The 12,369-nt window shown below is 43.0% G+C and overlaps 1 protein-coding gene across 1 annotated transcript; it reads left to right on the plus strand.

The window, feature by feature from the left end:
• The first annotated feature begins 9,773 nt into the window (after positions 1-9,773).
• LOC122932285 lies at positions 9,774-12,065 on the plus strand. The gene is made up of 2 exons (XM_044286617.1): positions 9,774-9,844; positions 11,331-12,065. Exons 1-2 carry the CDS (start codon positions 9,802-9,804, stop codon positions 11,894-11,896), a joined length of 609 nt encoding a protein of 202 aa, XP_044142552.1. The 5' UTR covers positions 9,774-9,801; the 3' UTR covers positions 11,897-12,065.
• Positions 12,066-12,369: the final 304 nt, after the last annotated feature.

A 12,369-nucleotide genomic window follows, 5' to 3' on the forward strand; every position in this document is an offset into this window, starting at 1 on the left:
GAGGATGGAGTAAGAGGAGGAGAAAAAGAGGCAGGCCTGCATGCAATCCATGGCGGTAACACCAAATCCACACAGGTGCCACGGGTTACATGCTTGATGGCAGTCAGAAGGTTCACCCAGTGGACAGTAAAAGTTATGTACCTTCCCTGCCCGTGTTTGCTAGACGACGTGTCTGTGGTCGATGTATATTGGCACTGACACTGTGTGCCAATGATATAATAACGTGCTGCTGAACGTGGCCATATAGTTCAGGGATGCCCTTCTGGGAGAAATATTTCCTTCCAGGGACCTTCCATTGCGGTGTGCCAGTGGCCACAAAATTTCGAAAGGCCTCCGACTCCACCAATTTATATGGCAGTAGTTGGCGGGCTAGCAGTTCTGACAAGCCAGCAGTCAGCCGTTGGGCAAGAGGATTATCCGGCGTCATAATTTTTTTGCGCTCGAACATTTGGGCCACGGAAGCCTGCCTTGTGCCAGATGAACGCGACAACAGCATGGTGGAAGGTGGAGTGGAGAAGAAATGGGAGGAGAGAGGAGAAGGAGAAGAGGCAGGACATGGAGCACCAGGAGTGTGGCTTTGTGGGTTCTGACGGCGTTCCTCCCACTGGGCTCGGTGATGGGAGGCCAGGTGCCTTTTTAAGGAGGTCATCCCTAGGTGAGTGATTTACCCTGACTTATGTGTTGACAGCACAGACTTCAGATGGCAACACTATTGTCAGCAGCTGAGCTGACACGTTAAAAAAGCCATCACTGCAGAGCCATGTCCTGGGAGTGCAAGATATGACCATGCATGGTGGATGGCTCGCTCCAGATACATTTGCAGTCTGCTTTTTGCCTCCTGTGCACTATGAGTTCTGCCTGCTTCTCCTCTCTATCCTCCCTTCTTCTCTTCCCTATCTGCTGCTCTGTCTCTCCCTTTGAATTCCCCTCCTCTTCCTCACTTGTGGGCACCCACATGACGTCCAATGACACGTCATCATCGTCACCTTCAGCACCACTGACATTAGAGATCTCGGAGTAGGCAGCAACAGCGGGGACCATCCTCCTTTGGCTGATCTGGGTACTGTCGTCAGACCGCTGGGTGGCGGCCGTTGCTACCTCCTCTTCCTCATCCGATGCCAAGAATGACTGCGCATCAGTAAGGTCTGGGAATGGATGGGAAAATAATTCCTCTGACTCGAGTGGAGGGGCTATGGTGGTGGTGGTGGTGTCTTTGGGGATGCACACAGCAGAGAATGAGGAGGGTGCAGATACAGAGGATGAGGAGGGTGCAGAAGCGGAAGGCTGAGTGAGCCACTCAACCAACTCTGGTGCGTCCTTTGACATAATCCCACGCACCTTCTCCAACTTCCCATTTAGGCTCCGGCCTGGTGCACCTGCCGGACTCTTACCACCCCTACCACCCCTGTGGAACGGCCTGCCTCTTCCTCTTTAGTTGAAGCTGGTATATCACCCTCAAGCAGTAATTTTGTGGATTCATGTATATGGAAAACCTCTATCACTATTTTGTGGAAGCTGATATATGGCAGGCCTCAATCAGTTGTTAGTTGAAGCAAGTATATCAAAACACACAATCTGGATTTTGTGGACACAGGTACAAAACCTCTATTGCTATTTTGTGGAAGTTAATATATGGAAGGCCTCAATCAGTTGTTAGTTGAAGCTGGTATATCACCCTCAAGCAGTAATTTTGTGGACGCAGGTATATGGAAAACCTCTATCACTATTTTGTGGAAGCTGATATATGGCAGGCCTCAATCAGTTGTTAGTTAAAGCAGATATATCACCCTCAAGAAGTAATTTTGTGGAAGCAGGTATATGGAAAACCTCTATCACTATTTTATGGAAGCTGATATATGGCGGCCTCAATCAGTTGTTATTTGAAGCTGGTATATCAACCTCAAGCAGTAATTTGGTGGACACAGGTATATGGAAAACCTCTATCACTATTTTGTGGAAGCTAATATATGACAGGCCTCAATCAGTTGTTAGTTGAAGCTGGTATATCACCCTTAGGCCTCATGCACACGACGGGGTCCGTAGGTCCGTGATCCGTGACCGTTTTTTCGTCCGTGGGTCTTCCTTGATTTTTGGAGGATCCACGGACATGAAAAAAAAGTCGTTTTGGTGTCCGCCTGGCCGTGCGGAGCCAAACGGATCCGTCCTGAATTACAATGCAAGTCAATGGGAAGGATCCGTTTGACATTGACACAATATGGTGCAATTGCAAACGGATCCGTCCCCATTGACTTTCAATGTAAAGTCAGGAGTCCCTTTACTTTCACACTTGCGTTCATATAATGCAGACGGTGGCTCCGTTCAGAGCGGATCCGTCTGCATTATAAGTTTAAAACATTTCTAAGTGTGAAAGTAGCCTCAGACGGATCCGTCCAGACTTTACATTGAAAGTCAATGGGGGACGGATCCGTTTGAAAATTGAGCCACAGTGTGTCATCTTCAAACGGATCCGTCCCCATTGACTTACATTGTAAGTCTGGACGGATCCGCTTGCCTCCGCACGGCCGGGCGGAAACCCGAACATAACTTGAAGCGTCCCCATCACCATGGGAACGCCTCTATGTTAGAATATACTGTCGGATATGAGCTACATCGTGAAACTCAGATCCGACAGTATATTCTAACACAGAGGCGTTCCCATGGTGATGCCTGGCAGCACCCGATCTCTTACAGGGGGCCGTGATCAGCACAATTAACTCCTCAGGTGCCACACCTGAAGGGGTTAATTGTACTATCATATCCCCCTGTAAGAGATCAGGGCTGCCAGGCAGCAGGGGGCAGACCCCCCCCCTCCCCAGTTTGAATATCATTGGTGGCCAGTGCGGCCCCCCCTCCCTCCCTCTATTGTAATAAATCGTTGGTGGCACAGTGTGCACCCCCCATCGCCCCCCCCTCCCTCTATTGTAATAAATCGTTGGTGGCACAGTGTGCGCCCCCCATCGGCCCCCCCTCCCTCTATAGCAGTAACAACATTGGTGGCAGTGTGCGGCCTCCCATCCCCCCCCCCCCGATCATTGGTGGCAGCGTAGTTCCGATCGGAGTCCCAGTTTAATCGCTGGGGCTCCGATCGGTAACCATGGCAACCAGGAAGCTACTGCAGCCCTGGTTGCCATGGTTACTTAGCAATAGTACAATAGTAGAAGATTCATACTTACCTGCTTGCTGCTGCGATGTCTGTGACCGGCCGGGAGCTCCTCCTACTGGTAAGTGACAGTTCTTTAGCAATGCGCCGCACAGACCTGTCACTTACCAGTAGGTGGAGCTCCCGGCCGGACACGAACATCGCAGCAGCAAGCAGGTAACTATGAATCTTCTACTATTGTACTATTGCTAAGTAACCATGGCAACCAGGACTGCAGTAGCGTCCTGGTTGCCATGGTTACCGATCAGAGCCCCAGCGATTAAACTGGGACTCCGATCGGAACTCCGCTGCCACCAATGATCGGGGGGGGGGGGAGATGGGAGGCCGCACACTGGCCACCAATGTTGTTACTGCTATAGAGGGAGGGGGGCCGATGGGGGGCGCACACTGTGCCACCAACGATTTATTACAATAGAGGGAGGGAGGGGGGCCGACGGGGGGCGCACACTGTGCCACCAACGATTTATTACAATAGAGGGAGGGAGGGGGGGCCGATGGGGGGCGCACACTGGCCACCAACGATTTATTACAATAGAGGGAGGAAGGGGGGGCCCGATGGGGGGCGCACACTGGCCACCAAGCTATTATTACAATAGAGGGAGGGGGGGCCGCACTGGCCACCAATGATATTCAAACTGGGGAGGGGGGGTCTGCCCCCTGCTGCCTGGCAGCCCTGAGCTCTTACAGGGGGATATGATAGTACAATTAACCCCTTCAGGTGCCGCACCTGAAGGGGTTAATTGTGCTGATCACGGCCCCCTGTAAGAGATCGGGTGCTGCCAGGCAGCAGGGGGCAGTCTTGTACACAGTTTGTAGTGTATTCTAACTAGAAGCGTCCCCATCACCATGGGAACGCTTCTGTGTTAGCATATACTGTCGGATATGAGTTTTCACAAAGTGAAAACTTAGATCTGAAAAAGCTTTTATGCAGACGGATCTTCGGATCCGTCTGTATGAAAGCAACATACGGCCACGGATCACGGACACGGATGCCAATCTTGTGTGCATCCGTGTTCTTTCACAGACCCATTGACTTGAATGGGTCCGTGAACCGTTGTCCGTCAAAAAAATAGGACAGGTCATATTTTTTTGACGGACAGGATACACGGATCACGGCCTTGGCTGCAAAACGGTGCATTTTCCGATTTTTCCACGGACCCATTGAAAGTCAATGGGTCCGCGAAAAAAATCGGAAAACGGCACAACGGCCACGTATGCACACAACGGTCGTGTGCATGAGGCCTTAAGCAATAATTTTGTGGACTCAGGTATATGGAAAACCTCTATCACTATTTTGTGGAAGCTGATATATGGCAGGCTTCAATCAGTTGTTAGTTAAAGCTGGTATATCACCCTCAAGCAGTAATTTTGTGGACGCAGGTATATGGAAAACCTCAATCACTGTTTTGTGGAAGCTAATAGATCGTAGCCCTTAAAGGGACACTGACAGGGCCAATAAGCATATTGAGGTATATATATGGCAGTACAGGTCTTATAATGGGTATTACAATCATATAAGTATCCCCCCTGTCCACATTATACATACAGTAAACTTTAAGTTTTATAACCTGCTCCAACGGTCTTCAATCTGCCCAAGGGGCGGCGTTTCACCTCTCTTGCGCCCAGCCAGCCTCCCCAACTGCCGCTTTGAAGCGCCGCCCAGCTCATGAATATTCAGTTTGCTGGGCGGCTTCTGCGGTCCCCGCTCTGAAGCGCTGCGCTGAACAGTGCCCTGCGCATGCGCCGGATCTTGTGAAGTCGGGGACAGTAAGCGCCGCCCAGCGAAGTGAATATTGATGAGCTGGGCGGCGCTTACTGTACCGGACTTCACAAGATCCGGCGCATGCGCCGGGCACTGTTAAGCGAAGCGCTTCAGAGCGGGGACCGCAGAAGCCGCCCAGCAAACTGAATATTCATGAGCTGGGCGGCGCTTCAAAGCGGCAGTTGGGGAGGCTGGCTGGGCGCAAGAGAGGTGAAACGCCGCCCCTTGGGCAGATTGAAGACCGTTGGAGCAGGTTATAAAACTTAAAGTTTACTGTATGTATAATGTGGACAGGGGGATACTTATATGATTGTAATACCCATTATAAGACCTGTACTGCCATATATATACCTCAATATGCTTATTGGCCCTGTCAGTGTCCCTTTAATAAATAGTTTCTGGAAGCATACAAATGCACTATAATATACTTTCTATGTTAGAAAGTATATTATAAGTATATCACACCCCTCTGTGTATCACACCTATCGATAGCACAACATTACCAGTCCTTAAAAGGACTTTTGTGGGCCTATTAGCTAGTGTTTGGTACCTGTCCCTGCTCCAAAATGCAACCTCTCCATACACTGGCAAAACACAAGGTAAAATGGCTGCCAAATCGGGTACTGTTATTGGGTTGTGGGTGTGTCCATGTGCTGAAACGTCTCAATTGGCTGTCCTGTCCCACCTGATGGATGTGTCATGGGTCAAAGTTCAGGGCAATGCAAAAGAATATGGCGTGCGCGGATATCACCATATGTTTGCATGTTCGGCGGATCGCGAACGCGCAAAGTTCGCCACGAACTGACCGCTTGGTGAACCACAAGGCCATCACTAATAGTAATGCACCTACAGCATGGATGTCAAACTCATGGCCCTCCAGATGTTGCAAAACTACAACTCCCATCATTCCCTGATAGCTGTAGTATGCCCAGGCATGATGGGAGTTGTAGTTTTGCAACAGCTGGAGGGCCACGAGTTTGACATCCCTGACCTACAGTGTCCCATATAATACATCCAGCAATAATAATCCCCCGGTATTAAAAATGCCACCTTAGTGCCCCCATAATAGCGTCTCAAGCAATAATAATGCCCCCACAATGCCCCCAGTATTAATTATATGATGTATTTTCCCTTCAGCATTTATAATGCAGGGGGCAGTGCCCCCTATAATTCCCCCAGTAAAAATAACAATAATAATAATGCATCCACAGTGTCTCCCGTAATAATAATGTTCCTACTGTGCCCCAAATATTAAGTATTCCCTAATATTAAAATTGCCACCTCAATAATATAATAATGCCCCAATGTATTAATATTATATTTTGTACTGTGCCCCCTGTAATAATAATGCCCCAATATTAATATTATGTATTACATTGTGCCCCGTTAATAATAATGCCTCAGTATTAATATTATGTATTGTATTATGCCCCCTATTATAATAATGCCCCAGTATTAATATAATGTATTGTATTGTGCCTCCTGTAATAATAACACCCCAGTATTAATATTATGTATTGTATTGTGCCCCTTGTAATAATAATGCCTCATATTGTGCCTCCAGTAATAATGATGCCCCCTTGCCCTGATGTCCCTATAGAGCCCCCAGTAATGTCCTACCTGACCCCACTAATGTCACTATAATTTCCCCAGTAATGCCCGTCTACCACTAGTTATATCCCTATAGCAGCCACAGTAATGCTCCTCTTCCCTCAGTAATGTCCTCCCTGACCCAGTAATGTCCCTATAGCGGCCAAAAATAATGCGCTCCCTGCCCCCAGTAATGTCCTTGAAATGGTCACCTTAATGTGCCCCTCCCAAACCCACTCATTGTCAAGTGGCTGGAAAAAACAAAACAAAAAAAGCCTCACCTAAATTCCATTCCCCACATCCATGCCACAGCCTCTTCTGGTTTACAGCCTGTAACCCGGAGCAGGAGGGGTATGGAGGATGACACAGCGCCAGTCGCGTTGACGTTGGAAGTAAGAGGATCCACAAGTCCTTATAGCAGGAGTGAGCTACAGGAGGACAGCGACGCGTTGATCAGGGACAGAAGCAGGCACATTGAGGCATGATGATGAATAAGGCCAACAGTGGCCATCACCCTCGCCACAATACACATTGCGGCTGCCAGCAACATTGCTGCAATCTCATTATCATGACAGTGGCATGATAATGAGATCGCAGCAGGGCTGACTGCGGCCTGTTATGTGTATTGTAAGGCAGGCGCCTGGCCGCAGCTTGCCCTGCTGTAATGCTATCATAGTAACACAATGTGTAAAAGGAAGGTGATGTTGGCCCCAAGCATAGTGTAGACAATCAGCCCACCAGGAAGTTTCCCAGTAGGGTACATTGACAATCCGCCCCTGCCCAAAATATTTGTGCTAAGCTGATACTGTGCAAGGGTGCCCCTCACCATAATAGTACTCCCCAAAGTCCCATCAATAGAAATTATCTGCTAGAGTGCACTTAATGTTAACAGTGCCCCCCAACAGTAATAATGGAGCGAACCATACTGATAATTTCAGTGTGGTGAGCCATGATGACATGGCACCTAACATTACAGTTAATATGTTGATTATATTATTTACTTACCTATGTGAAGAATGGGTTAACCCAGATGCTGTGGGTGCTTGCGCTGATATCTTCAAATTTGATTGGAGATCACTTTAACTGCCAGTTTGAGAACCTATAAAAGAACAGAAAATAACGATTTTGGCTCATTCACGTAAGTATTTTTCAAGTTTTTTCAAGCCGATTAAAAAACGTCAGCGGAGAGACAAGAGGGCATATTCCCCTTCACAATATGCGCCTCCTTCTAAGACCAAGAAAACCAACTTATCTTCAAGCCGAGCCAGCAGGAAAATTCAACGGCGTCATTTTCAACAGCATTCAACTGTCACTCAGGAGCCATCACCTGCTTCAACAGTTGATCATCCTCCTACATCATCTGCTTCTGGTGAGCTGAATTATAACTTTTTAAGTGACTGCAAACCGCAGGGCACTATTAATCAAGAGATTAATTCACTTGACATTGATTCTTCTAAATTGAAGATTCAGTTGTTTGATGAATTTTTACTTTACCTATCTAAAAAGGATGAATCACCAAAAAATGTTTGGTCTGGATTAGCAGATGTCAGTCAAGTTAATACCCTTAATAGTCTGACTGCTGCTAATTCAACCATTCAACCGTTCACTAATGTACCTAAAATGTCCAATATTAACCCTGAAATGGCAGTAATTCCTGAGCTTGAATTTAACTCAGGTATAAAAGAGACATCTGTTAAAGAAGTTCTGGCGTGTCAAATTTCTCCATTAGGGTTTCATTTACCCTTGAGCGTGAAAGAAAAAATTTGGAGAAAAGAATATGTTGAAATTTTTTCTCTTCTTCCTTCATCTAGTGAGAATTTAAAAAGTGAATTATTGAAAGACAAAAAATCAGATTCTGAAGAAAAGAGAAAATTACACCAGAAATCCTTTTTTAACTGGCTGCAAGCATTTAATATATACGCAGCAGTTTTGGGTGAAAAATTTCCTAGTCTTTGTACTGGTTTATTTTACCATGTAGATACTATTTTGGAGGCATATAGAAATTTTGGCGGAATGGGTTGGTGTCTGTATGACGAATCCTTTCGTCAGAAACTTGCAGTATATCCGAATCTAAATTGGGGTAGTAAAGATGTCGGGCTTTGGTTGAATTTAATGCTCCCTAACAAAAACAATCTTTTTCGTCAACCCAATTTCATTAACGTCAAAAAAGGTATCTGTTTCGCATTTAACGAGTCGCATTGCAGATGGCAACATAATTGCAAATACCGACACGAGTGTTCTTTCTGTGCTGGTTCTCATTCAGCCTCAAAATGTTTTAAAAAACAAGGTATTCACTTCCCAATTTCTAACAAGGAAATTCAATCGTTTAAACAAGGTGACTCCGCTGAATTTGCCAAGAATAATTCAGTGGCTAGGTCATTACCCAAACATTCAGATGGCTAATTTATTAATTGACAGTTTTACCAATGGGTTTTTCATACCTGAATTTGTGGGTCCAGGTTGCATTCTAGTTGAAAATGCGTTATCTGTAAAACAAAATATTGACATTGTTAAAGAAAAAATTGAATCTGAAATTTTGGCAGGTAGGATTGCTGGTCCCTTTGATTCTCCCCCCTTCTTGAATTTTCGTATATCTCCTTTAGCTTTAGTTCCTAAAAAAGAACCAAATTCTTTTCGTCTTATTCACAATTTATCTTATCCTAAATTCAGTTCCTTAAACGATGAGATGGAAAAAAATAAAGCCAGTGTGAAATACTCCTCATTTGATCAAGCTTTGTCTTTTTTACAAAAAGCAGGCCGCAATTCTCTTCTTGCCAAAGCTGACATTAAATCTGCTTTCAGACTACTACCTATAAACCCCATCGGTTATAATTCTTTGGGTTTTTATTTTCTCGATAAATTCTTTTATGATATGGCCCTTCCCATGGGATTCACCCTATCTTGCTTTTATTTTGAGGCGTTTTCAACTTTTCTACACTGGGTTATGGATATTCACTCAGGTAGTGGATTTTTACTACATTATCTCGATGACTTTTTATTTATAGGTCGTGAAGATTCGGATGATTGTATGAATCTTCTGAATAGATTCATTGGTATAGCTAAATATTTCTGCATTCCATTAGCTGTAGATAAAACTGTCTATCCTACTACGAATCTCAAGTTTTTGGGCATAGATATAAATACAGTAACAATGGAATTTAGCATACCAATGGAAAAAATCCAGAATACTGTTCAACAATTAACTCGCATATCCGGTAAAGAAAAAATTACGCTTAAACAACTTCAGTCTCTTTTAGGTTCTCTTAATTTTATTTCTCGTGTGATTCCCATGGGAAGGGTCTTTTCTAAAAGATTGTATGCTGCCACATCAGGTAAGTCCTCACCTCGATCCCATATTCGCATCACCAAACAACTAAAGGATGACATTTCAGTTTGGTTGCAATTTTTATGTGAATTTAACGGTCACACCATTTGGCAGGAAGAGTTTGTTGGCTCAGACACCTTGTCTCTTTATACAGATGCGTCTGGTGCTATTGGATATGGTGCTTATTTTGACAACTTTTGGTCTGCCGAACGTTGGCCTTTAAATTGGATTACTAATAACAAGTACTCAAAAAATTTGGTTTTTCTAGAATTATTTCCAGTTCTAGTTTCTCTAACAATTTGGTCCTCAGTGTTTCAGAATAAGAGAATTCTGCTAAGGTCGGACAATATGGGAGTAGTTTTTTCCATAAACTGTTTAACTTCAAAGTCTCCGTTAGTTTCTTCATTATTGCGTAAGATAGTTTTTCAATGTCTAAAATTTAACATTTGGATAAAAGCTAGATTTATTTCTGGGAAAACTAATTATATTGCTGATTATTTGTCCCGACAGCGCTTCAAGGAATTCTTCTTAATGACACGTCGAGCTTCCCGAATGGGAATTCCTTGTCCAACTCATCTTTGGGAGATATCAGAGGATTAACTAATGAACTTATTTTTGGTTCATTAGCCAAGAATACATGGGCAGCATATTCTGCCGCATGGTTGGATTGGAAGCTTTTCTGCATATCTCAAAAAATTTCTTACATTGATTTTAATTTAGGGAATTTTATCAAATTTATTATATATCTTTACAACAACGGTTTACAAGCCGATTCTATTTCTAAAAAATTATCGGGCATTTCTTTTTTCTTTAAATTAAAAGGCGAAAGCTCTATTCTGAATAATTTTATCATTAAACAAATGATTAAAGGTATCAAAAGAAAGTCAGTCCCCAATGTTAAGACCAGCCCTTTATCTATTGAATTGTTACAAAAGGTCATATGTAATTTAGTATTAGTTTGTTCTTCGGAATATGAAACCAATTTATTTTCTGCAGCATTTTCTATAGCTTTCTTTGCTGCTCTAAGATTAAGCGAGATTGCTGCAGACAATAAAATCTCAAATCCCCCATTATTGATGACAGACATAATTTTGAATAGTGATATTCTAAAGATTTATATCAAAAAATCCAAGACTGACCAATTTAGTAAAGGAGTTTGGTTGTGTTTGAGGAGTTATCCGATTAAATCTATTTGTCCAGTTGATAATATTACTAGATGGTTTCAGGTAAGGAAACCTGACTCCAATGCTTTATTTAACCACACTGATGGTTCCCATTTGTCTAAATTTCAATTCAATTTTGTATTTCATAAATGTCTCAATGATTTAGGTTACGTAAATTATAAACTTTCAGCACATTCATTTCGTATAGGTGCTGCAACCTTTGCAGAGCAATTGGGTTTAGATAGTTCTGTTATTAAACGTATTGGTAGATGGAGGTCCAATTGCTATAAATGTTATATTCGGCCTAACCTTGTTGTTTATTGATTTTAGGACCTTCAAAAGTTGTATGGATTTTTGGGGATGAACTGATTCAATTGGCTGAGAGAAGATCTGCTTTTAGACATTCTACTGTTAATTTAGGTTATTCAGCAGAATTTTCCATAAACTGGTTTTCCTTTGCTGACCTTAAAATTTCTGATATCTTCAAGAATGTCAGCCTTATATATTCAAAAATGTCGAAACCTGACCTGTTTATTTTACATATTGGCTCGTTTGATTTGGGAAAAATCAAAACGCATTTGTTAATTTATGAATTAAAAGAATTGTTATGTAAAATATGCTACTTACTTGATGGTGTTGTACTCGTATTTTCTGACATCATCCCAAAATTTTCTTGGTTCAATTCTGAGTTATCCTTTCTGGAAACAATTAGGAAAAGAATTAATAAAAAAATGGAGATTTATTTGAAGGAAATTGGTCATGGCAATTACAGACATGTTGAATTAGAAGGATTCGTTAGAGGACTTTACCAAGAAAAGGATGATCAGCTTTCTGATATTGGATGTGATATATTCATTTCAGATTTGCAGAACATAATTGATAATGGTTTTTATTAAAGGCTTGCAATGTTTATTGGGCCACTTGTTTTTATGTGGCGTTGTGGGGTTAAGTCACTCTCTGAGTGGACTGAGTGTTATATGGTTTATTGGTTTAAATATTTACTTATTTATATTTGAGAATAAATTGGATTAACCAGATTATAATTAATTGGTTAAGTAATAAGCATTGCGGCCTTTAATTACCCAACTAAATAAATAAAGATATTTGCTTAAATTCTATTTTGAGTGATGATTTATTCTATTTTGTGAATTGGAGCGTATGACATCATGGAGCGAACCATACTGATAATTTCAGTGTGGTGAGCCATGATGACATGGCACCTAACATTACAGTTAATATGTTGATTATATTATTTACTTACCTATGTGAAGAATGGGTTAACCCAGATGCTGTGGGTGCTTGCGCTGATATCTTCAAATTTGATTGGAGATCACTTTAACTGCCAGTTTGAGAACCTATAAAAGAACAG

This window comes from Bufo gargarizans, chromosome 3, assembly GCF_014858855.1.
Source record: "Bufo gargarizans isolate SCDJY-AF-19 chromosome 3, ASM1485885v1, whole genome shotgun sequence".
NCBI classification, from domain to species: Eukaryota; Metazoa; Chordata; class Amphibia; order Anura; family Bufonidae; genus Bufo; species Bufo gargarizans.

Coding starts and splice junctions, on each gene's coding strand:
- LOC122932285 (XM_044286617.1), top strand. CDS start 9,802: ATGGGAAGGGTCTTTTCTAAAAGATTGTATGCTGCCACATCAG. Junction 9,845..11,330: donor ATTGTATGCTGCCACATCAG/GTAAGTCCTCAC, acceptor TATTGATTTTAG/GACCTTCAAAAGTTGTATGG.